This window comes from Lygodium microphyllum, chromosome 17, assembly GCF_053477565.2.
Source record: "Lygodium microphyllum isolate KBCC chromosome 17, Lygodium_microphyllum_v1.1.10, whole genome shotgun sequence".
Classification (NCBI taxonomy): domain Eukaryota; kingdom Viridiplantae; phylum Streptophyta; class Polypodiopsida; order Schizaeales; family Lygodiaceae; genus Lygodium; species Lygodium microphyllum.
Window position 1 is genome coordinate 30,338,842 of NC_141151.1, and position 27,546 is coordinate 30,366,387.

At 41.9% G+C, this 27,546-nt stretch overlaps 1 protein-coding gene across 7 annotated transcripts in view; it reads right to left on the bottom strand.

Moving 5' to 3' along the window:
* LOC148021740 (uncharacterized) overlaps positions 1–27,546 on the bottom strand; it is a 265,301-nt gene that overhangs the window by 206,692 nt on the left and 31,063 nt on the right. For all 7 annotated transcript variants that reach the window (XM_087697266.1, XM_087697265.1, XM_087697262.1 and 4 more), the window contains 2 exons: positions 26,645–26,763; positions 14,250–14,367 (listed from right to left, as the gene is read on the bottom strand). In XM_087697266.1, the coding sequence (XP_087553392.1) occupies positions 14,250–14,367; positions 26,645–26,763 (237 nt within the window). The remainder of the gene's footprint in view (positions 1–14,249; positions 14,368–26,644; positions 26,764–27,546) is intronic.

Consider the following 27,546-nt stretch of genomic DNA (forward strand, 5'->3'; position numbering starts at 1 on the left):
TTTCTTCCCGGAATACAACTCTATGGACCTCCTCGGTCTTTTCGGGCTGTTTGTGCATGTGATCTTCCCGGAAGATAAGGTCATTGCTGCGTACTACTTTCCTTTTCTTGGGATCCCACAATTTATACCCCATTTCACCCTCGTCACCATATCCTAGGAAAATGCATTTACAGGACTTTGGCTCAAGTTTGCTGCGTTTTTCTTTACGAATGTACACAAAAGCCCCCCAGCCAAACACTTTCAAATGAGCAAATGAAGGTGGCTTGCCCGACCACGCTTCTTGGGAAACTCCCACCCCCAAAGACCTGTTTGGTGACCGATTAATCAAGTGAACGGCTGTTATAACATCCTCTGCCCAAAAACCATGGGGTAATGCAACATGAGACAACATCGTACGGACCTTATCCTATACGGTCCGATTCATACACTCTGCAACTCCATTTTGGGGTGGATTATGAGGGGTAGTAAGCTCCCTCTTTATCCCTTTGCTGTCACAAAATGCCTGAAAGGCCTTGGACACATATTCCCCACCATTGTCAGAGCGAAGACACTTAAGTGTCTTATCTGTCTGATTTTCAACCAATGCCAAGAATTTTTTAAACTTGTCAAGCACTTCATCCTTGCTATGAATAGGGTAAACCCATACTTTCCGTGTAGCATCATCAACAAAGGTGACAAAATATTTCTTTCCCCCTAAAGATAATCCTGGCATTTGACATACATCCAAATGTACTAACTCTAGAGGAGAAGATTTCAAAGAAAGAGACTTTTTGTGAGACGTTTGTGCATGTTTGCCATAAATGCAATGATCACAATGCTCAAAATCAGCATAACGAAGACAAGGCAAGTAACCCAAACGAGAAAGCACCTTCATTCCTGTTTGACTCATGTGTACCAACCAGCCATGCCACAAAGAAAAGCTTGGCTGCTCGGTCACGACAACAACATGGTCACGCACACTAGATACATAAAGTGGATACAAAGTATCACTCTTGCAACCTCTGGTAATAACCCTAGATCCCTTACAGATCTTCCATTTTCCATCACCAAAGGTGGTATGAAAACCATCATCATCTAGTTACCCTGTGCTAATCAAGCTCTCCTTGAGCTGAGGTACATGCCATACATGCTGAAGTGTAAAGACAGAGCCATGCTGAAACTATAACTGCACACTGCCAATACCTGCAATCTCACATGCATAGTTGTCTGCAAGATGGACAACACCATGTCGACCCCCTGTATAGGCGAAAAATCACTCACGATGAGGGGTGACATAAAAGGAAGCACCTAAATCAAGAATCCACGTATGCATGTTATCATCTGTATCAGCAAGTAAAGCATGTGCACCAAAATGTGAAGAGACAAAGAGTACATCACTCCCACTGTCACTATCATGAGTGACTACATTCACCTCTTCAATTTTTACACTACTTTTCTTAGGCTGACTGTCCTTCTTCTCTTCCTTGCAATTATCTGTCTTCTTGCCTTTTCCTTTCTCTTTCTTCCATTTGTAGCAATCACGTTTAAAGTGACCCTTTTTACCACAATGATGGCATTCAATATCTTTGCCACGTGATCTACTAGGTCCCTTGCCATATATTTGCCCTTTTGCTGTGATCTGTCCCTAGTATGCAAAGCACTAGAAGACTTATAGGATGCATTGTTCTGCCGATTCATCTCTTCCATAAGTAGAGCACTCTCTACATCAGCATACAAAAGGATCACATTAGAATTGCTCATAGCAGTCCTGAATGTATCCCAACTCTCTGGTAGAGTGCAAAGCAAGAAAGTAGCCTTAAATTCCTCAACAATCATGAACTTCAAGGCAACCAGCTGGCTGAAAATGGAGTTAAACTCACTCAAGTGAGTAGACATTGCTGTACCTTCTTTCATACGCAAATCCATAAGTTTTTTCAGCCAATACACTTTGCTTGCAGCACTCTTCTGTGCATACAGTTCTTCCAATCTAGTCCATATAGCATATGCAGAATCCAAACCTTCAATGTTGAACAACAAGGCATCAGAAATTGATAGCTCTATGGTTGAGCGCGCAAGCTCATTTAACTCATCCCAATCATCCTCATCCATGTCCGCGGGCTTTGCCCCTTTGGTTTTGATCGGCTTTGCCTGCTTCTTTTGTAACAGGATATTGTAGCACTGTTTTTGCCAAACTGCAAAATTATGTGCGCCTTCAAGCTTCTTTATGTGCATCAAATTACTACTGTCATTGCTGCCAGACATGATTTTCAGCCCAAATGTGACCAAAAAAACCAGCAAATGCAGGCCCAAACTATCACCCAAGTGACCAAGGTACAAACAAGTACCAATCTGCAATAAATAACCATGCAGAAGTACAGATTTCAGATCTGTAATTAAGATTTCAGAAGCCCCAAAACAAGTGCTACAGCATTATCCAACTGATTACAGCTATTCCAAGGGCATGTGCATCACATTACATGAGAAATCCAAAAATTTCAGCTGCAATTTCTGTTGTACATTACGAGCATAAAATTTGACACGAACGGTCAAAAGCCCCAAAATTTTGTGCTCAAAGCGTCAAACACACATCTGCATTTCCTTTGTCATGCATAGGACACTCCAATTTTGCCAAAATAGAACGATTTCAGCAAAACCCCCAAATTTTACCAAGTGTTGATGTCCAAATTGCGTGGAATTCAAACTACATGTACATAAAATGACCAAATGCTGCACAAATTTTGCCCAAATCGCAAAAGCCCCAAATTGCACGGGGTCCAATGTGCCTCAATGTCAAGAAATTGGGTTAATTTCAGCCCAATTTGTGCATGTACATGAAAAGCCCCAAATGTCGGGGACAAAATGTCACAAATTCTTGCAATTTCTGAGACAAATATCACTGTTGCATCTTGCTCACACCAAGTCTGGACAAATCCCCAAATTTTCCAAGTCCTGCGTGCACTAATTTATGTGAAATTGAAAGAATTTCACTAAAATGTGAAAAGCCCCAAAATTCCCGAGCAAATGTGCACCGACTTTGCAATTTCTGAGTCAGATTATCCAATTCCGTGTTGAGATCCCCAGATTCGAGAAAAGCCCCAAATTTCTGAGCCGATTTTGCACAAATCTGAGATTTTGTGCTTACACGCATGAAACTCCGTCAGTGGGTAAATGAAATTTCAAAAAAGATTGTTTTTTTTTTGGAAAATTCTGACCGGTCCGTTGACCCATCAGTCGGGCGCCATGAGCCTCGCTGCCGGTTCCATCATTGCTGGTCCCGATCGTCACCCGTGCAGCCCGGCACCCTGTCCCTATTTCGCGCGAGCCTGTGTTCGTGTCACGCAACAGCAGCCTCCTCATTCGTCAGCACTGCAGCCCGTTGCACGCTTGGTCCACGCCTGCTGTAGTCAACTATCACTGCCTACAGCTTACACCTATGACTCTCCTGCTCACCTTTGAGCTCTCGTCACCACGCTGGTCTTCTGCCTTAGCCTGACGACCATCTGCAGCACACGATTAGGCATAGAGATTGAGGCAGACAATCATTACGCGCAGTGACAGAGACAAAGAGAGTGCAAGAGAGCAGAGTAGAGAATAAACACATTTTTTTTGGTACAATGACGAGTGTACCACTTTAGGTTTTTAGATAGATATATGTATGAAAGTACAATGTGCTAAGGGTGTGTTCACACCCATGCACATATAAAAGGCACGATGGCCCTTTATTTCCAACAGATCTTGTCTCGTTCACACTCATTGCTGCCTCCTTTGTCACATGCAGATCTTGATGCTTGCCCTGATTGTACTTATGGTCCTTGTAGAGCCCCTTTGGCTCATGACAATCGTAAGAGGCATGATCCTCTAGATCTTGTCCATTGTGCAGTCTATGAACCTATGCCTTCCTAGTCACTTGGTGGAGCATCGTACTTTATGACCTTCGTGAATCATACTACCCACCGTGTTTGGGCTTTTCCCTTGGTGCGGATTGAGAATACCGCAATTATGCTTGGCAAGTTTATGGATTCTGCTGGTTGCAAGCCTAGGTGCTTGCAAATGGATTATGAGAGTCATGCTATCTCTCCCAGCTTTCAGTCCTATTGTCAACAATCTCGCATTGATTTCCTATGCCCACAGTATTACAAGATTGCTCATAGCATGTGCCTGACACTACATGCAAAGGTTGCTTCTATGTTTACCACAGCTAGGTTATCTTATGGTTTTTGGACTAAGGCCCTTATAACGGCAGTCTACTTGCTTAATAGGACATCGTATTTGACTTTGGATGGTATTACACCACATGAGGCATGGAGTGGCATGAGACCCTCCTATGATTATTTGAGGATATTTGGCTACCAGAAATTTGAATGTATGCCAAATATGACTATGTCACACAAATGTATCCTCTTTGGTTATGGAAATGGTGACTTTCAGGCTTACAGGTTACAGGATTTGGATGCCCAGCAGGTTATACACAGCCATCATGCTATCTTTTATGAGACGCAAACATCTCTCAAGCCTCTTAATGCGCGTTCAGTGCACTTTATGGTTGATGCTACAGCCATATGTCAGTCTTCCGCTTCATTGAGGCCGCATACTATCTTGAGACCCCGTCTGACATGTGTCCTAGATGTTGGCTCTTCTTCTATGATTGACTTTGAAGAGTCTATGTGCTCTCAGTTGTCTCTTATGCGCCATGCTGATGCTATGCGCTACTCTGATACTTATGCATTACAGCCTTGCACTCATGAGTTGTGCTTGCTTTATGACAAGCATTCTTGGATTGATCTGCTGTATGGAGCTGCGGGATCGCTTATCTCCTGAATGTAATGGACTCGGGGCTGCTTGACTCTTCTTTCACAAAGATTCCCGCTTATTGCACAGCTCGCTTTCCGATTGGGCGTTGGGTGAGATGTCATGATTCCTCACCTTATCTCTTTTCCTTTTTTCTTTGTTTTTTCACTCCCTTGCCCATTGGCCTTTTAGTGGGAGGTTGTTGGGGTAAAAGGCCCTTGGGCGTGCCCATGTACACTAACCGCCCATATTCTTTATTCATATATATGAGATAGTGCAATAAGGCTATCATATCATTCTTGACAGTACCTACATTGTGTGTGCTCTTCTCTCCCGCATCTTTCTCTTCTCCTTCTCCACTACCATTGCATTCCCTTCAAGGGAGTGGTGCCTTTGGATCTGGGAGAGCAGACCACTTGATGAGCTAGAGAGGGATCCAGGAGAGTGGCTATGGCCAGCCACTGCGGTTGCCAAGAAGCCATCGACGTTACTGGAGTACACTGTCAAGATTGGTAGATACGTACCGATGCAAGTGGATACGGATTGGGCGCCGTCACGTAGCAGACACTGGGTGGAGCATAGCATCACGGAGCTTTTCCGACGGACTTACTAGCGCCGCCTCTGGGGGGATAGCTAGAGGCCAACGGGCTTTAGTATCCAGAGGACTCTCTGGCCAGCATCTCTTCTACTTCTTGCTTTTCTACGTCTCTAAATTCATCTTTTAAACCACTACAGAGACAGAGATATTCCATAGCAGCAAGAGATTAATCTAAGCAAGTGACATGAGTTCAATGAAATGAGGTCCTAAGAGATTTTTTGATTTCATACCATATTGGATTTTGAAACATAAAAATTCCTCACTTTACTTGTTTTTTAAAGTCATGAAAAGTGGACGATCCAATGCTTCAAAAGCCTATTCAAGAAGAAACAATCCATGACCGTTCACATTGATGCTAATGCTAGAGCTAAACCTTTTCATGTTTTCTTAAAATCCTTTAAGGATGTTCATGAATTTCTTAATTTCTATATACTATATTTCATTTTCCTTCCTTTTATAATATACTCCTACACCAATGATTTCTTGGCTCTCAATCCTGCCTTCATAAGCTAGTTGCATAGGTTTTACTTCACTGTAAGAGAGAGTGGATTTACATCTTCTCAATCTCTCACTATGATCCATATGTCATAATTATTTCCTAGGATGTCACATTGGATTGCATGTCTTCGTGTATTGCATTATTTGCAGTGTACTTTTTCTTATGGCTTGACTTTTGGTTCTGATTATGTTTGCAGGGGTACACTGATTCTGATTGGGCAGGTGATCCTGACACCCGACGTTCCCATGGCAGCTACCTCTTTACCTTGGGCACGGCTCCCATTTCTTGGTCCAACCGTAAGCAAGAGACCGTGGCAGCTTCCACAACCGAGGCTGAGTACCGGTAAGGGCTGAAATGATGAACGAGTTGCCTCTTACCCATCCAACCTCCAATCCTCACTGAGAGAACTAAAGAGGGGCACCACCTAGCCAAAGGGAGGATGGGCTAGGACATCCCTTTTCTCAAAGAGAATCAAGAGAACCAAGACACAAATTTACAAGAGAGAATATATATACTAGACACCATATTAGAATATGAGAGAGAGAGATGAGAGGAGAGGAAGACAAGAGGAGAAGAGGTAGAGGAAGCTTGCCATTATGCTACATGGAATGAGAAGATGAGAAGAGAGGGAGATAATAGGAGAAGAGGTAGAGGAAGCTTGCCATTATACTACATAATAAAAGAACTTACTCATAGCTCACCTCAAAGAGATGAGGGTATAGCCTCCATGAGGGATTAGATTAAGCTAATCTTCTTGATTAACATAATCCTAGATGATGTATGGCATCTTTAAAAATATGAAAAATAGTGGATGGGACAAGTCCCCACCTTGATCATCATGCAAGAAGCCAAGGGTAGTGGTAGACAAAATAGAGAAATGGAGCTAGATTACAAGAGCTGGGTACCCAAAGCACATTATTATAATATATTTACAAGAAGGATAGAATGGAAAGTTGGTGTGGTGAAAGAGAAGCAAATTGTATGTAGCCAGCAGTCTGCACCTTCGTAACTTCAAATCCATGAAGAATCTAAAAAAAGTTTCTTCTGCAACTTTATAGACCAGGTCGAAACCGATCGGGCAACACGGGAATTTTCTTGAAATTCGCTTTTTCTTAGGAGTTATTGAGATTATAAAAAACGGCTTCCAAAAGCTGCTTTGACTTTAGTCTCCCATATATATATAAATACATACAAGCATGTGACAAAAGGGGTCCATGCTTGTAAGCTTTTGTGCAAGATCCAAGTGACACCATGATGTGGATATTGACTTGTGTGCTAGGGTGAGGTGTCCTCTAATGATGGTGATAGATTCCAAATCTTAGTGATGCAGACGGAGCCCATGTGTAGTTGGAGGCTAGTCCTTTGAAAAATCTATGCACTCACTCAACTCCTAGGTGTAATCCATTTCTATCTTCACTAAGATAACCATCCCTTTTACCCTTTACATTGACATGCCTCCTAAGAACTTGTTCCCCCCATTTACTAGAGTTATCATAATAGAGAAGCAATGTAGCATACCTAGTGCTTAAAGAGTAAACCCAAAGTGATACGGTAAGCTCTTGATAGGGGTTTTGGCCAAATTTTGTGGTAGTAATCCGGGTTGTAAAAAACCCGGATCACCGGGCTCTCTTCGATGGCACCACCAAGGCCACCAAAGCCATCTATCTGAGGAGTTTACTGGTGGCGCTTCATTTTTCATGTGACTCTCCCACAGTTGTCTACTGCGACAACCAAAGTGCCATTGCCCTTGCGGGCAATCCAATCATCACACCACGGACACGGCATGTGGGAGTCCACTTTCACTTTTCCAGAGAGCAGATTGAGCTAAGCACTATTCGCCTAGAGTTTGTGCCTTCATCAGATAATTTTGCAGATATCTTGACCAAAGCGGTCAACCGGCCGGTTCTTCAATACCTGCTACCCAAGATCGGCTTGGATACACCCTCCCCTACTTCAACTTGACAGGGAGAGGGTGCTTCCCTCTTGCTTTCCCTTCCAGTTTAAGAGGGGGCGGCTCCTACTCTTAATCATGACAGTGATGATGCTTACAGTTTTTTAGACATTACATTCACTTATTTTTTTGTATTGTATTATGGACATTTGTAACTTCATCCGCATTGTCAGGATGACATGATTGTAAAAAGGCACTTGGACAAGTGAATAATTCCCCTGCGAGGGCACTATCCCAGTGGCACTGTTGCATAGCATATTGCATAAGCATGACATCTTGCATCTCCCTTTGCATTACCCTATGCATTGGCATTCTATTCATGTCAACATGCATCTGTGCAGATTCACCCCTTTTCGGTCTTTTGGAGTGGTCGACTCTAGGATCCACAATATTTGTAGCATAACACATGGCAGTTCTCCTAAAGGCAGTTTTCCTACCCTTGCTTGCTTGCTTGCTTTGCTTGTCTTGCTAAGCCCACCATTTTTTTTGCCTCTCACATATTCAACACATGATTGACACATACACTTACTTTTATTATCCTTAGGCACTTATCCTCGTCAGTGCAAGCGATTGGCTTGCTAGTTTTGTAAATAACTTGGCTTTAAAACTCTCTTTATCTTTTCCTATCTGTAACTTAATCGGCCTCTGCCCCTATATTACTTATGTATTTTTAAAACACTTTTCAAAAAAACACAAAACAAAACAAACAAGTCCATTGTTAATTCCATCCGCCTTTGTAGGCCTTGGTAGGCCCTTGGGCAGCCGACGAGCACCCTTGGTCCGATGCCTTGACCTCTTTGGGGTGATCTCTTAGACTCCCTTGGTAAGATATCCATCCCCTCTTGGTAGGCCACTGGGCAGCCGACGTGCACCTTTTGTCCGATGCCCTGGCTGCTTTGGGATGGGATGCCTTGGGGTAAATCAAAATTTAGGTTGGCCTACTTTTCGCGTCCTATTTTGGGCTTGAGAGGGGGTGTTGCGCTAAGAAATGCACTTAGCCACTTAAACAGCCCCAAAACATGCTTATTTTAGGCTTATTTTAGCCAAAACCCTAAAACGGGGAGCGGATCAAGAAAGTTAAGTGGGAGAGGATCTAGAACCCTAATTTTCTATAAATTGGCAACTAGCCCTCCACTCTTTCACAATCACGTTTTTGCAAGTTTCAGGTGTTACCAGCTTACTGCCCACACCCCAGTCATGGAGGACATCTCAGCCCTTGCTGTCCATCACTGTTCCCTATAGTCTGGCGCCTATTTCCAGCCCTCCACACGCTGATTCCTATTGTTTCTGCCTAGCGATTGACTGTTGTTCATCTGCATTGCTGTCATACAGCCTGCCACACCAGCAAACTACTACGTTTGCAAGCTCCAGATGCCGCCCTAACAGTTTTCTCTCTCCCGTCTCTAGTCCGCTGCAGTCTTTCTCTCTCTTGTAGGCTGTTCTACCTGTGTTTTCAATCTCTCTCTCTCCTGCGGGCTGTCCTGCCTGCGTTCTTAGTCTCTCTCTCCTCACTGCTGTCTGCATCAAATCCAGCTTCTCACTACTGCGTTTGCTGGTGTTCGACATCCGGAGGCTGCCTTGCTGCGATTCGGAATCCGTTCGGAGTACGACACACTCTCTAGTTCATTACCCCTGCCCTGATCCTAGAGATATAGGAGTTTGAGGTTCAGTATTCATTCACTGCATAGTGTGTTTGCTGCATGAGATCATATTATTAATAGTCATATCATTCCATTTATTCACTATGTTCATTGTCTCTGAGTTACTCTAACCCTAACCCTAATTGTGTTCTTTTTATCAGTTTATGCTTTGTCATACGGTTTCTGTTTATGTTTCTGTGTTAGGGTATTTTTCTTTACACATGGTCAATTGGAAGAACTACCCAAAGGCAAAAGCTACTTGGAAAATGGTATATTCAATGAAAAGTTGTTTCTCCCACTATGATCCTGAGGATATTGCTAAGAGAAGGAATCATTCATAAGGGAGGAAGTGTTACATAGGATAGGTGCTAGTAGCATTCCTCACTATGGTCATGAAGTGCCTTAGTGTAAATGCACACCTCAAGGTTAGGAAAACCAAGTCCTATTTATAGGACTTAGGGGCCTATTATGCACATCATTGTGTGATTACCATTCTTGGACTCTTGGGTCATAGACCAATGTGTCAATACATTGACACAATGTGGATTAGTAGTATAAAACACTAGTCCTTGGGAAATGGTCCTAACCCCAAGTACTACTAGCTTCCATGCTCCAAGGTGAGCCCATTTGGCTATATGGCTAGAAGGTGAGTCTAATGTTAAATCCCTTTAAATTTGTGGATATAGCTTGTGTCATGTCTCTTGTGCAAGTTGGATTCTAGGTGGGTACTTCACTGTGAGAGAGAGAGAGAGAGAGAGAGAGAGAGAGAGAGAGAGAGATCTATTAACGTCTCTAGAAGGTCAAAATGGCCTATGAGACCATAACTAATACAACCAGTATCATCACCTCTCATTAGAGAAAAACATAGAATTATGTCTAGGTCTACATGATAAATTAAAATGGAAAATGAAAAATATGGAAAACTAAAAATTTGAAGAGTATATAGTATCCCCCTCTCAGTGTATGGAATCCATCAAGACTTTGCAAGCTATCTCCGACTGAGTCGTCATGGTAATCTTTGTTTGTAACGAGCAACCGTGACGCAAATGTGTCGCATGTGAGCATGCCTACATTGCCAAGCAAGTACCCTAGGGTGTCGTGCTCTACATAACATTGTAGCTCTGTCTACTATGATGCCACCTAATGATGTCCCTCGATGGCACCTGTCAATAGAAGATATAGTAAGGTGGAAGTGACCGGGGGGGTCAGCTATATTGAAAAAGTCTATAGCTCCTCTCTCGAGGATTACCTCCGATCCCGTAACAATGCTACTCTACATCGTTGGGACTCCAATAAGAAAAGGCCCAGCCATCTCTCGTCCTCATAGTCCATCACCCATCTCAATGGTCCAAAGCCCTCCTTAAAGAGGCAATGGTACCAGCCTCAGATATCATAGCATACAGTGCATCTACAAATGTAGTATTCCTCTGTCTCTGGCTCCCATCATAAAGCTGGCACAACCTCTCATTTGCTGCAACATGGCTCCTTTGACCTATCTCAATCATCAGCTAATGTGATGAGGTGCAGATCTGTCCAAGAGCAACTCAAAGCCCACGAGAAAGTTGAGCATCCATATATCTTGGCCTCACTATGAAACCATCATGGAAAGAAGTGACATTAGTATTGTGCCATCTTCGTGTCTAATGGGAAAGGCAGCTTGGACCAAGTCCTCTCTGCCTCCACTTTAGTGATGTATACTATGATCGCTCTATTCAACTCTAAACGCCTGAGACTCAAAGTGGGACAATCAAGGTTGTAATCTAACGGTGGCAATCTGTCTATATTCATGCCATGCAAGTTCAGCCACGTGCTCATATGTGCATACCAACACTGTCTATCTCCCTCTGCTGCAAGCTATCTTGAAGACTCCAAAGCTAGCTTAGGGTATCGGTCTCTAGGGAGCTGCCATATCTTCTAGAGGAAGGTGATTGCTTGGAATAGTGCCTCCACTACCATGGGTGTTGCACCCAACTCTGCTCGGATGATCTCTTGTGGTACTGAGGCTTTCACCCTTATCATACGTGCTATCATCATGACCAGCGGTCTCTCCATATGTTCTCAACTATCATAATGTTGTGCTTCAAGTCTGTTACAGTCCATGAGAGGCACCCATCTAGTACGATAAAGGCTTAGGCCCCAAATGGTTGCTCCATAGAGTAGTGTGGGCATACCTAAAGTGTCAAAGAGCCACAATTTGGTACGGGGCTCCTGGAACCATGTGTGCACATTGTCGCTCTAGAGTGCCCAAAGCTACATGTGCCCGTGCAAGCCTAGCCTATGGAGTCTCCTTCCATAAAAACTGTGGTCTTTGAAAAGTGACCCCACGGTATACATATTGTCTAGCCATTTCCACAAACTGACCGTCATACATAAAGTGATGCTCTGAGCAAGTCACCCAAGCTGCTGAGGTGTTAAAGACCATAATTTTAGTCTTTCCAAGATTAACGTTGAGGCCTTTCTCTTCACGAAACACATGCAATGCATCCAAATGTCTCTATAGCCCCTCAGGTGAATTTGAGATGAGCACAATATCGTCTGCATATAACAATATTGGTATCAATACCCCAGCCAAGCTAGCTCTCATGCCACCCTATCTTTGCATGTAATCTGAAATCTCGTCAATGGAAAATCCAAACAGCAAAGGAGAGAGCGGACAACCTTGCTTTACACCAACTGTGCTACGCACTAATTTTGTTGTGCCTCCAGACACATCAGCCTAAGGGCCAAGAGTCCAAGAGTGGTGATCACACAATCATGTGCATAATAGGGCCTTGAGTCCTATAAATAGGACTCAACTGCCCTAACTCTAAATTATCTTTAGTGTGTTCGCACTAAGTCACTTCGTAATCACAATGACCAATGTTACTAGCACCCATCTGGATGTCCAAGAATGTAACATTTGCTCTTCACGGTCATCATCTAAGTTGTCGTGCCAAATGTCCTTTGAGAATATCTGCACAAATCGCAAACACACTCGAGAGGCTGTGTTTTGATGTCTAGCTGCTCCATGCTGTGCTTTGATAGCAGCAGCATGTAGATGTGTCATCCAGGCCAAGGCAATCATCTTTGTCATGGGAACAGTTGCATTTTGCTGTTGCCCAGCCTTCAGGGTTGTTTTCAATGTCACACAGTTTTTAGGGACTGCAAATGCAAAGAACTTGCAATGAATGCAGATGCCACCAAACACGATCTCCTATTCAGGGAAGCTCTGGTTTCTCTTGCTTGGCAATTATACCATGTCAAGTGCACAACCGAAGAGAAACATGAACACAAAGAGTGAAGGGAAGAGAGAGACTGAAAAGAATGCAGAAAGATGAAGGAACAAACTGAACTGATCTGCAAAACAATGTTGGTGGAAACAATGCTGGCCTGGTCAGCCCCTACATGCAGCAGTTATGCATCAGTGAGGGGACCGGACCAGGATGACAGTGAGAAAACAGCAGGCTGAGGAGAGAGAATAATGGTAATCAGCAACTGAGAAGGGCAGGCTGCTTGCTGGCAGCTATGAATAGTTTCACATGGTTGTATCTGGCCGATCAGCTGCCAAAAGTGGCCAAATAAACTGGCCGACCTGGTCAAACTGCTGCCACCTGCAATGTATGGTGCCAATCATCCTGCCACATGGACAAAACTCAAATGCACTCAGTCTTAAACAATGTGAACAGCATGAACAGAGTGAACAGCTGCAAAACAAACTGACAATGCTGAAAAATGAAATGCAAGTGCATGACTAACTCCCGAAGCTCCTCTGTCTCCGTCAAACTCTGATGGACCTCACAACCAGGAGATGAACAGCGTCAATACATGAAATGCTAACAGCTGCACCACAGGTTAGACAAGATGACATGGCAATTGCCACAAGCAAAGGCACTTGGAGTGAGATCAACCAAGCCAGTTACTGGCTACAAAGTCAGCCCATGTTGGCAGCACCTAAACAGCCACTTGGTAGTTATTGCAGGATTATTGGTAGTTATTGCAGGATTATAACCGCCCCCCAATTTCCTCCTTTATTTTTTCTTTTTTTGCTCCTTTCCCCTACACTTGTCACTATGTGATCTTGCATCTTATTATCCTTTGGATGTCCAGAAGTGCAAAGGCTTTGCCATTTTCAGCAATCATCTCTCTCTTTTAAATTTTGATTCTATTTGAAAAGTGGGTTCTAAGGATAATTGTTGCATGAACAACACAAAATTGATATTGCTTTTGCAGATTCCATGGAATAATTTAATGAGAAAGACAACCCCAAAAGAGAGAAGAGGCTTCTAGCAGAAGAAATCCCCAAAACCAATATTTGATTTTGGCATTTCGCACAGGTTTCATAGCAAATGTAAGAGTTACTCAATAGGAGAATTCAAGTGCATCATCAATCAGATAAAAGCACACTTTGACAATGTATTTGGGCATTCTGTCAGGTTAAATTGTCTGTTCGCCTTGCAACAGTAAAACTCTGATCAATTCAGCACAGTGAATTGAGATTTAAAAGCTCATATTAAAAATGTTAGGACACGTTGGAACATTTCAACATTTCTAATATGCTTGTCATGGTGGTATTTGCACAATGTGCAAGATCATTGACATATTTTCTCTGGGCTATGCCAATCATGTACACATGAGTTATAATGATCCACAAGATGGTCCGACCATTTTTTGCTGCTTACCTTCTCTTTTACCTGTTTTACATAAAAGCACAAGCCCTAATTCCTACTGCATAAAGACTTGCATTCAATTCTCTGACTACTGTTTGGAAAATTACTAGCAAACTGAAACATCATTCAACTCTTTTGTCATCCATACCTTATATTCTATACCCTGCCCCAATCCTCTGCGGAAACTTCCATCCGGTTCACCAATTGCATCTAAAAATGCTTGCTTCATTTGATCTTTCTTAGGTAAGCGTTTATTCCCTTGTTCCCTACAATATGTCGAACAACCGATTTGTCAATATTGCATAACAGAATGTGTCCCTCAACGTTTTCCTCTGAGCTTGATTGGTCCTATGGCCCTAAGTTATACACTTTCACTTAGCTTTGCATCTCAAATTCAGCCTTGTGTAAAAAATTGCTTCAAGTTCGTTTTAGTCCCTCTAAGGAGGCTCAAACAAAACCTATTCAGAATGCACTAGAATGAAACAGATAATGAGTTTAACTACTAATCAATTATCTAAAATACAATAAAAGCCTTGTATACAACACCAACAAATAATAGAACAAAATATAATATGCTTTCAGCTAGCTGCTCACCAGAAAAAGCCAATCTACTGGTCTATAATGTCTGACCACATGTGACTCTAGGTGAGTGAAAGAATCAACACTCTTTGTATCAAGAAATCCATCTCTCCACCTCATGCACTCAAAGTCACCCTGCAATGTCATGACACTAAGCTATAAAAGGCATATGCAGTAGCTTCCAAATTGAAGCACATATATACAATGCAATGATTTGATGTGTCGTCCAGAACAAACTCTCCCATTCTCAAATGAAGAAACAAAACAATTCATAGAATTTTATTGTGTCAGGAAATCTAACCCTATCTCTAGCTACAGCAGGAAAAAGAGACACATTATCAACACTTCTACCAATCGAATCCTTTAAGCAGTTTTGACAGGTCTTGTGGTTATAAAAGAGCTTTTTCTCCCTCAATTTTGAACACATGAGGTCTTAAAAGAAGGTTAAGACCAAGTAAAATAGTCAGGTGGGAAGAAATGAGAGTCTCTAGTGCTGTCACAGCCCAAAAGAAAACGTTTTGCTACGTCATTCTTTATCTTTACCTCTTGTTAAGGCCCTTTCTCTTAGAAAAGTCCTCTTTTTGACACATGAAAAAGAACAAACAATGGGAATGGAGGAGTGTTGAGAAGTTACATCTACAATTTCCTCTTATTCTTCTTGTGGAAAACTGGATTTTTCTGTCAAACTGCTCCCTCATTGACTGGCTTGCATTTTGAGGTTTCACACAAGATGCATCACATGAAATTGTTCTATTTGTGGTGTATGATTTTGCCACAATCACTGCCTATTTTCACAATGATAACATGTGAGCCTGGTTTGTGGTGGTAATGTTCTTTGTATTGCCTGCTGGCATGTTATAGCAAGCACAGCAAGCACTTTTAAAAGCAGAAAAATCTCAAGTTGTGGTAGTTGGATAAGCTATGATTGCAGCAAAACAATATTTCCTAGTTGACTTTTATGCAGCTGAAAACTTTTTCATACAAATCTTTCTTCTTTTTTATATTCAAACAATACCTAACATGGGGGCATTCTAAAGACCAATGGGTCTTTGTACAATGTCAATAAGGACTTCTCTTTGGGTATTTGTTACAAGGATGTCAAATTTTAATGCTTTGCTTAGCATTTGATTAAAAGTTAATCAAATGTGCTAACATGGCTTGCAAATGTGAGCTGAAAGTTAATTATTTCACAGTGTAGGACCCAGGACCCCAAGGTATCAATTGATGCCAAAGGCATAAGTTGTAGTAAGTTATGCCTGATAGGTACTAGGTGGTATCCCATGTCAAATTTTGGCCTAGACCAATTTATTGGCAATTAAAATCAATGGTGACATTAGAGACTAGGCGTTAATTAATTAATTAATGTCTATCTAGGGGGCTAATAACTGTCCAAAGTTACTTGGGAGATAAATTGGCCAAGCCAATTTAATTATTGGCTCGTGGAATTATTTTCCTAAACAAGAAATAATTATTAAATTAATTTTCAAAATTAATAATTTGAAAAGTACTTTGATATTTTCAAAATTATTATGTTAATTTTCAGAATTAATATTTTGAAAAGTACTTTAATAAGGTGGGTAAAGCTTGCAAATGGGATTAGAAGGCTACCACTTGGCAAATCTTCCCATGCAAACTAGGTGAGCAATGTTTTGTGGTTGTTTGAGGATCATCCCAAACACTCAAAGCCTTGTACATACGACAAAGGATAAACCGAATAGAACACACATAGGGTTAGGGTAACTCAAAGACAATGAACACAAAGAATATCATAAATGCATGAATCTGTATAATACTATGCTCATGCATCAAACACACTATTCACTAAAGGAATACTGTACCTCAAACTCTCATATCTAGAGAACACAGGCCGAGGTAATACTATGCCCATGCATCAAACACACTATTCATTAAAGGAATATTGTACCTCAAACTCTCATATCTAGAGAACACAAGCTGAGGTAATGACCTTGAGTGTATCGTATCCCTGAAAATCCCCAAATAGAGCAAGGCAGCCTCCAAGACATCTGCCAGCAGCAAATGTAGCAAAAGATGCCAGATCTAAGTCAAAGGAAGTGGTAAGGAGCAAGAAAACTCCAAAACATAGCAATTGCGGTGACATGGCAGCCTACGGAAGTGTTGGAGAAGCAAAATGCAAGTTTTTTTATGAAGACAAAGAGGTAGAATCAAAACGCAGCCAGCTAGAGGTCACCCACAGCAGGTGACAACTCCTAGATGGTCGTAGTAGACAGATTGTCACCACCAAACACAGATTTTGGGACTAGTTGGCAACATGTGACAGCTGATGTGGACAGCAAACCGCAATGGAAGGCTGGATACAGGCACCCGAGTGTGGTAGACACTGATGGCCAGCTTTGGCTAAGATGTCCTCTACAAAGACGATGTGGGCAGCGTGGCTAGAATGCCTGTGCAAAAACGAGATTGATTGAATGGGAGGGCAAGCTATCTATTTATAGAAAGTTTGGGGCCTCCCAAATTACTGTTTACATGTGGGACATTTAAACTCTCTCAAACTGCTCCCACTTTTAAAAAATGGGTAAATTTCATTCATTAAATTAAGTTTTGGGGCTATCTAATTAAAGCTAATGGTAATTTAGCTCAACACCCCCTCTCAAGCCAAACACTAGAACCAGAAAGGGAATGTTAACAAGCCCAAGCCCTTTTTCTTTTCTTTTCCCCAAGGTGTTCCACCCCAAAGCGGCTAGAGCATCGAGCAAAGGGTGCACCTAGGCTGCCCAGTGACCTACGAAGACTATAGAGGTGATGGTTATCTTACCAAGGGAGCCCAGGTGTTCACCCTTGAGAGGGTAGAGCATCAGACAAAGAGTGCCCATCAGCTACCCAATGGCCTACAAAGGCCGATGGAACACAATGGACTATAAGTATATCTATATATTATTTTATTCTATTAAGGGCTTTGGTTTTGGGTTTCAAAAGATTTCTCATCAAGTGAGGGTTTTCAAAAAAAGTTTTTGGTCGATTGAGAAACAGTGCCTCAAGGTGAAATAGGGATGGTTAAACCCCAAGACCTTCAAAGAATAAACAAGCCTATCCCAACCACTACATGGTGTCATTGACGAAGAAAATAAGCTATGAAAAGCATCTATGGTGGGTATGTGGAGAGACAAAAAAGAAGTGCAAAAAGCAACCTAGACAAGCTAAGCAAGCAAGGAAGACTACCTCAAAGATTGTCATGAGCCATGCCACGAATATGGTGGATCCAATAATCAACAATTCCAAAGACCGAAAAGGGATAAATACACACATATGCATGTTTAGACAAATAGAATGCTAATGGACTAGAATTATACAAGAGGGATCATGCTCATGCAAAATGCAATGCAATGGTGCCACTTGGACAGTGCCCTCACATGGTAATGATTCATTTGCCCAAGCGCCCTTCTATAATCATGGTCATTGATGATGCAGATGAAGATACAAAGTACAATATACATAATGTCTTAATCAAAAGTTGTAAATAACACCCTCTCAAACTGAACAGAAAGTTGGAGGAAAGCATCCTCTCCCCATCTATCTGAAGAAGGAAGGGGAGGAAGCACCCAAGCCGATCCTGGATAGTAAATACTATACTATCGACCGATTAACCACCTTGGTCAAATTTCAATATGACTGCAAAATTATCTAATGAACACACAAACTCTAAGTGAATGGTGCCTAGCTCAACTTGCTCTCTAGTGAAATGGAAATATACTCCAACATGCCATGTCCGAGGTGTAATGATCGGGTTACCAACTAGTACAATAGCACTCTAGTTGTCACAATAGAGGACAATCACCTAGCACATGGAAACTAAAGCGATGACAATAGGTCCTCGAGGTTGTTGAGCCTAATACATGAGGATGAGGTTGCATTCGGCTCTTAAATTTTGTATAATCTTTGGACTCCATGGTAGTCCAAAGTCTCTCTAACCATGCCAAAGAATGACGGAGCAAGGAGTGTGACCAATTCTTGCTTCTCTCTCAACAAATTTGGCTTAGGACAATGAAGTGGTGATGTCATGTTCCAAGCCATCTTGCCCTCCTGTTGTTCCTGCTTCTTGCGAAGGCCTTTCAGATCCAAGGCCGAGGTTTCTTCAAAGAGATCCTAGCTCTAATACCATATAAAGTAATAACAACAAAAACACAAATACAAGAGTATAACAAAGCATAAACTGAACAGAATATACTTAGGGCTAGCATAACTCAAAGACAATGGACACATTGAAGATCATAAATGAGTGAATCTATATAATGTAATGCTCATGCAGCAAACATACTCTACAGTTAAGGAATTATGTACCCTAAACTCTCATGCCTCAAGGACCGAGACAAAGGTAATGAGCTAGAGAGTGTATCGCACTCCTTTTGGATTTTGAAACGTAGCAGGGCAGCCTCCAAGACATTTGTCAGCAGCAAATGTAACATAAGACGTGTGGATCTGAGTCAAATGGAGCAACAAGGAGAGAGACAACTGCCAAACATAGCAGCTGGTGATGACATGGCAGCCTAGCAAAATCCTAGAGCAGAAAAATGCAAGTTTTCTCATGAAGACAAGCAAGTAATATCAAAATTGAGCCAGCTCAAGAGTTCCCCATGTCGGGTTTCACTCACGCCTACGCTCACAGAGGAGTCTCGATGATCCACAGTAAGACACTGAAGCATTTTTTACTCTCCATACAAGAGGTTTTTTTCCCCAGTCACATTATGTTCTATTTTGTGTGTTTATGTTACACAATTTGGTCACTTACCATACTTTACACCTCTCAGGTGTGAACACACCTTAACAACCCTAAGGTCTAAGGGATGTACTCTTTACTTTCACTTACACACTTGGAAATTGTATTGTGTGTCGAGTTGTGTCTTCACTCTCACTCTCTCTACTATCTACTATGTACTTCCAACTTAAAGTTGCCATCTCCTCTCTCACATTTATTATCAGAGCTCGGGCTCAATCAGCTCCAAGCTCGCTACCCCAAGCTTGTCAGCCTCTGCCTCCTGCTCATCTTGCACCACAGCAATTATCCAAAAGCAACTACCACTAACAACTCTATAGCTTGCCACAAGTCAGCCACCCTGCAGGATCCACCGCCTACTACTCTTGGTCCTCCTGCGCTACCATGCTCACCAACCTACACTAGCTCCGCCTGGTGCCAGCTCTGCCGAGACAACCAATGTCGTTGCCAACCTCTCGCCGCCGCCTCTAACTCTTCCTCCGCCGGGTTGTCCTCTACTACGCCACCCTATCACTGCCCACTAGCGATCAAACCCGCCACCACCTCTGCCAGGTCCGAGAGTCCCTCCAGCTGTCGCCCGAGCTCCACACAACTCCACCAAGCCACCACCACCTTCTGGTCAATTTAGGCATCCTCCCCACTCAACCACACCACACATTTCGAAGATAACAAGTACATAGAATTATTTTTTATTCGGAAATCCAAGCTACAACAAGGGGCTTTTGCCCAAGGAGTGTATTTTTGCTTTTGGAAGTGCCTTTGAGCACACACATTGCAGAAATTTCTTGGGATTCAAGCCAAAAAAATTTGGGGCTTTTCGATGTTTGGCAAACATTGGCACATGTACTTAAGATTCAGTCTAAAATACACTGAAATTCTGCATCTTGGACAGCGATATTTTGGGGCTTTTGTATTTTTCATGCTGCTGAGCACTGTTTGTCCATTGGACAGCATGCTATTCACTGAAATTAGTGGGAATTTCAGCATATTGGATAGTTGTGATCAAGTGAGTCACAGTTTTGCTAATTATAGGTTGGTGTATACTGTAATTTCTCAAAATTTGTAGATTTCTAGGTTGTTCCAGCTTTGGTTCTTGCTTTCGTGCTTTTTGAAACAATGACATTTATCATGGCCAATCAAGGACAAAGTGATGTATTCACCTATGTATCCAAAGAGGATAGATTGGACGGCAACAACTATTTTCTATGGTCCTTCATGATGAAGAAAGTGTTGATTGCTAAAAATCTATGGGAGTATGTTAGTGATGAAGAATTCCATCCTAGAGTTGTGACTCCTGCAAAGAAGAGCTGCACAAAAGGCTTGGGACACTCAAGATGCCCAAGCATTGTCACTGATTGCATTGGCAGTTCAACGGTCCATAATCTTGCATATACGATCTGCTATTTCTACACGAGTAGCATGGCTCACACTTGAGTAGATGTTTACTAGAAAAAATGAGACGCATTTCCTTCTTGAAAAAGGAGCATGAGAATGTAAAGATGGATAAAGGTGATGCCATGTAGGATCATCTTAACAAAATTCAAGACTTGCATGAGCAGTTAATGAATATAGATGAGTATTGTTCTGATGCACAATTGATCTATACAACTTTGAATTCCTTGCCACCCTCTTATTTGGCCTTTCACATGGCCTGAAATCTCATCATGAAAATTTCTCCATAGCCACTTACCTTTCTTCAATTGGTTAGTTTGTTCCTAGAAGAAGTATCCTCTAAACAGTCTTTTATAGCAAAATAGAAGGGCAAGGGCAACCAATCTAGAAATACTCCGCAGAGTTCTCGAAGTTCAGGTACTTCACAGAGTAACAAGAAATAGGGGGCACCCAAGCCAAGAAGGGCAAGTGCCATTATTGTAAAAAGCCAAGTCACTACATCATAGAATGTAAGAAACGCATTGCCAAGGAGAAGAAAGAGTTAGGGATGTCTATTTTTGATGCACCTCCTACTGCTCCAAAGTCCACGTCTTTTGTTGTTGACCGTGACTATTGTTTTTACACCTACACGTATGATTTTTCTTAGGCAAATAGAGCATTCAACTTTATAGAGAATGCTAGCACTTGGTTCCTTGATAGTGGTGCTTCTAAGCACATTACATTCCACACGGATTTGTTTACCTCTATTATTGCAGCTCTTATTGGCAAATCTATGCAATGTGTCAACAATGCATCTTACCCTATTAGAGAAGTGGGAAAGATTGTCTTGAAAGCCATTGATGGCTCCACTCTCCATTTGCATTATGCATTGTATGTGCCATGGATAGAGAATAATTTATTATCCATTTTTTCTTTGGCAAAATGTGGTATGCAGGTCACATTTGATGATGACAAAGGCATGGTCAGGAATAAGGAATTCTTGACTTTGATATTGACTGGCACATTATATCATGGACTCTATGAGTTAGATACTTATTCGATTGACCAGTCAGTCTATTTGGCATCCACTATTACTTCCGCTATGTCATAGGCGGAGTTATGGCATGTTCGCATGGGGAATGTTAACTATGGCAATTTGATGCTTATCGAGCATACTCAAATGTTAGATGGTTTCTCTCTCTTGGAGAGCCTCCTGAGCATATTTGTGGGGGATGCATTTTGGGAAAAATGTGTCGGTTCTCTTTTCCTCATGATGTTGCTTTTAAGGCAACAGCCAGGTTACAAATTGTGCATTCGGATGTATGTGGACCTATGCAGACAAAGTCATTGGGTGGATGTTATTGTTTCGTCACCTTCATTAATGACTTTACTCGCTTTTGTTGGGTCTATTCATTGTAAAAAAGTCAAAGGTATATAATGCATTTTTGGCTTTTATTACACTTGCGGAAAATAAATTTGTTTGTTGGGTTAAGACTCTCCATTCGGACAAGAGGGGGAATACAAGTCTTATTTGCCGAATAATTTTTTGAAGTAGAAAGGCATTGTGCATCAGTATACTATTGCATATACTCCACAACAAAATGGGGTTGCAGAAAAGAAAAATTGGTCACTCATGGAGATGGCCAAATGTATGCTAAAAGTTAAGAATCTGCCACATGGCTTTTGGACAAAAGCAGCTATATGTGCTTGACACATTTTGAATAGATGCCGTACCAAGGCATTGAAAAATGTCACACCTTTTGAGGCTTGGAACAGTCGGAAACCTTTAGTTGGTGACTTTTATACTTTTAGGTGTCTTGCATATGCTCATATTCCCAAAGTAAAAAAAGAAGTTGGACAACAAGGTTGTCAAGTGCATATTTTTGGGGTACATTAGTGAGAGCAAAGGATACAAATTGTATGATCGCGCTTCCAAGAAAGTCTTTGTCAATAGGGATGTGATTTTTTATGAAAAATCAGAATTATCTCTTACCAGTTTTGGCACAGATCTGGCTACAAATGATATGTTTGAAGGGCTGCTGCCCATTTATTTTGGTGATACAACTAGAGTTTCAATAAATGAACAAAATGTTCAGTTAACTACTCCATTAAGCAATGTAGAAATTCGGCCTATAGCTGATCTGAATATTCAGCAAGATTTTGAATTTGAGTAGTGAAAGATATAGGCTGCTGAGGCTGTCCGCGTACCATATTTCCAGTTGCCACTAGGGCAGATGAAGCAGATGGTGCCGTAGTGGGAGGCGTAGCCCCACTGGATTGGCTAGCTAGAGCAAAGGTATTCATCGAAATTTGTGTTGTGGTTTTCTAGGTGGAAGACCCTGGCCTTGATACAACACTCCTCACCCACATGGCTTGACCTCTGGCAATGTGTGCAAACCCTATTTTTCTTTACGAGTTAATTGCTAGATAGGTTTTGTTTCTCTGTCTGAGAAACAGGCATCACCCTTTGATTGGCTTGCCTTCTTGCCCCTATTGATTTTCCCTCCCAAAGAAAAGACAACCAATCCCCTCTGCTTAGAGTAAGGCTATGTGGAGGCTTTCTTGTGGACTTGATCGTACCACCATGCACAATGCAAGAACTAACACTCAAACTCATAGAAGGTCAACAATCTATGCAGTGAGATAATGTGCTAGAAAAAATGGAAGTATTGTTAGGCAATTTGTTCCAGAAGAATATGACCTAATTGTCGTCTGACTTCGTGGAGTCAGTAGTAGCAAACTCAGCCAGTAACTGCCCATATTTGGCCAACTTAGCTTTCAAATCATCCCCTTCCTTAATGAAAAACTCCTAAAGCTCAAAATTGAGATTGATACCTCGAGTCCGATCTCGCGCCACATAGTGGTCAATGAGATGACTCCAATGCTTAGATGCAAGGAGAAAATGCTATAATTGGCAGTGGAACTTAGGAAGCAACCCTTGCGTTAACTCAACATTGGTTGTGGCATTGCGGACTCTTCATTGATGGATAAGATCAGGGTGAGCTAATCCAGGGTCCAACATAAGCTCTAGACCAACAACGAGGCCCCAAAGTCCCTCAGATTCAAACAGTTGTTGCATGAAGTTCGGGTAAAATTCAACCCATTAAAATGAGTCTTATCCATGAAGGCATTCTTGGCCGTGGCAATAGGAGTGGTAGTGCTAGGAGATAGATAAGGTCTGTAATGGTGGGGGTAGGGTGGATAGGGTGGATAGGATGGGGGAGTGGAGTACACTTGAAGAGAAATCCCAAAAGTGCCCACCACGCATACGAGAAGTGTGCATAGTGGATCCAAATGTGGGCATGGGCTGACTAGGTATAGGCATGGTAACCACATGAAAAGCCCATGGTGGAGGGATATGGACACATGGAGCAAAGGATGGGAATCCTATGTAGGAGTAACCCAAGGAATCTGAGATGGCATACCATAAGCAGAGGATGAAAATCCCTGCATCTAAGAGGTCAAAGGAGACGAGTGATTAGGAGTAGTGAGGGGGTTGCCCATCACAACCATCCCACTAGGAAATGATGTACTCATTGATAGAAAGGTAGAGGAAACTTGGGTAAAGGGTGGAATGCCCTGTAACAAGGCCCCATGGTGCAAAGATACATGAGGATAAGTGGATGGTACAATGTTTAAGGGTGGCATCCCCCCTAATGATGTACCATAATGTGAAGAGAGAGAAAAGTGTGAGTATGGAATAGAGAATGAGAATGTGCTAGGAGTAGAAATGGAGGTTCCAACTCCTAGTATGGAGGATACGGATGTGAAGTGTAATCCCCTGACGCTAGGCCTAGCTGAAATGAAGATGGGTCACCACTCGTCCCAAATGTCGTATGTCCTTCATGATCAAAGAGAGAGCCAACCTCACCCACGGGTCCAGATGGTGTACCAACATTGGTAGAAGGAGTGTAAGATCAACTATACGTGATGCGCAAGTACTCTTCGAACTCCTCTGTCATGAGACTAAAATCTAAAATAGGAGAAAACAAAAAAGGTGAAGGTGAAGGTGGGATGTCGTCTTTCTCGCCGAGTCCATTATCCTCCTCATGGCCTCTAGTGATGGAGAAGCATGATAAGTCATCATGCCATCCCAAGAAGAAGGTGACTAAGACATTGTGATTCAGTTACAACTCATTCATGTGCCTCACACAAAACCTAGCACTCCACAATATTCGCAAGATACTCTTTACAATAGTATTGGCACTGATACCACATGAAGAAATTGCTAGGGTTTAGACTCAAGAAACACAGAGTGTACGACCACGACAAAAACACAAAGACACAAACACTAACATGCAAAACTCAAACCCTAAACGCAAAATGCAAAACTCAAAAATCCAAAAACTCAAACACAAACACAGAGAGAAGGAGAACTCTGAAGTGAATGAAACAACGCAATAAATGAAAATAAGAGTATACAGAATGCTCAAGGCCAGAGCAGTGAATATCAGAGTGTGATGTCCACCAAAGACAGGTCCGGAGTGTTGTAACCACTAGTCGGAGTATGTTAGAGGATGTAGAAGACCAAAACACAAATCACTGGAAGCAGTAAAATGCCTAGCGATAGTAGTGGAGATGCGTGAGGATGCCTGCAATGGCTGAAACTGCCAAACAAACCAAAAAAGAAGTCGACCGGGGCTGGTGATGGCTGGCTAGGGCAGTCGCCAAGGGTTGGAGCAGTAGACAGTGATGACAGCAGCCACAAAGGCTGGACAGCCACATGGAGGAAGACTGATGGCGAAGATCTTCACGTGAACATGAAAAACCTGCATAGAAGGGATGAAGACTGCAGCCTGTCTATTTATACATGTGGATGGACCCTCCCAAATAAGGGTTTCACAAAAACTCTCTCAAACCATGGACCAATTTTGCATTTTTCCTAAAATAAGCATATTTTGGGGCTGTTTAAGAGGCTAATCAGCATAGAATGCATTTCTTAGCTCAACAGAGTGAAGGAAAACTACTGAAGTTACATGCCAACAGGCTGTCCCAGCAGCAGGGGATGACATCCACAGCAAGAAATCAGGTTGCCAGCTGATGGATGATGTCATAGAGGCAGGGCAGGTCCTGTTGGAGATTGAAATCAGGGTGCAGCAGGTTGCATGGCAGGGGTGATGGATGCTGGCAGGTAAAACCAAGGGATGTAGAGTACACTTCAGGGATGAGAACAGTGGTCAGACACTGGATCACTTTTATAGAACTTTTTTTGAGCCATTTGTTCCAAAAACTCTCCAGTTTTGTATTTACATAAGTTTTATCTCAAAAATGTTTTGGCGCTGTACGAGCTGAAAGAAATTATCCCATGATTTGATATTAACTGGTTAATTCTGAGCAGCTTAACAGCTACAAGGTGGAGAAAAAAGCAAAAAGGGCATTGTTAGCAGCAAGAGGAGATCAGAATAGGCAACAGGTGTGGAGGAGGTTGATATGGGGAGATGGGAGGAGACCGGGAAACCTGGAAACAGCAGGAAGCACCCAAGAAAGAACAATAGTAGGGAGGAAGCAATGATAGAGGATCATGGGTTATTGTGTAGGGGAACAAATGAGCTCAGTTACTTCCAATATTAGCTTCAGGGAAATTAGTAGTAGCTCAGTGGCGACCTAGAGCTCGTTATTATAGCTTCTCTATTTCATTATTGTAATTTTGAAAATGCATCTGAAGTACAAACAGGATGCTAGTTTCAAGCAGCACTTGGGAACAACAAATCCTTATTGTATTCCATGGACAAAAGTGGATAAAATCTGATTACAGCACTCAAATTCCCCATTGGGCCACTAGAAAGGTTTTAAGTTGAAAATCAAAAGAAACTGAAAGAGCAGACTTCGGGATGAGTTGATACCAGCCATAATCATGATCATCATATGTGCCAAGGATAGGTCTTGGGCAAATAGAAGGATCCGAACCTGTTGGAGGGTGCAAACCCTTAACTCGATGTCCAGGGCACATGAAAGCCAAAAACTGCGGAGACAATGTTTGGCACATTATTCAAACTGAGAATAGCATCACTAGCTCCAAGATTTCACAGCTCTAATAATGCACAGACCATGAAAACCAGAACAAAGAATAAAATGATTTTTTATACCCCTACTGACTACAAAGTTAAACTAGCACACCAGAGCATTGAGAGTATGCAAAACAATACTGTTGCAAGGAAGAAAAGTCTTATGCTAGGGGATTTAACAACTAAAAGTTAGTGCCGGAGCAAAGAGTAATATGCTTTTACATAAGATGATACAAAAAAGTTGATAGAGTAGTACAAAACAGGGGTTGAAATGCATTTGTGTGTTCCTGAGTCAGCTCATACTTGGTCTGGAAAGACTCTCTTTTAACAAAACTTTAAGTTAAAAATCTATTGAATTATGAGCACTCATGCTTGTGCACACACCCTTGCAAGTAATAAACTAATTTGAGGCAGTCTTTCCTGAAGGAGAAATCATTCATAATTCATCAATATGTTCAGTAACTATCAAATATAAAATACGAATTGCTATTCAACAATCAAGTATGAATGGATAGAATGACGTTTGGAAGCTGAGAAAATATAAAGAAACCTCTTCAAGTCCCTTTATGTCCAAGGAGAGGATTCTCAACATGGTGACCATGAAGTGTGTTTCACAAAACGTGAAATGCAAAACATGTTTCACTAATGAAATGTTTCAGTATGCAACATTTGGTATACATGTTTCATTCCAAGGGAGAAAAACAATTTCTATTAAAAACCTGCTGAGCATATGTATGTTA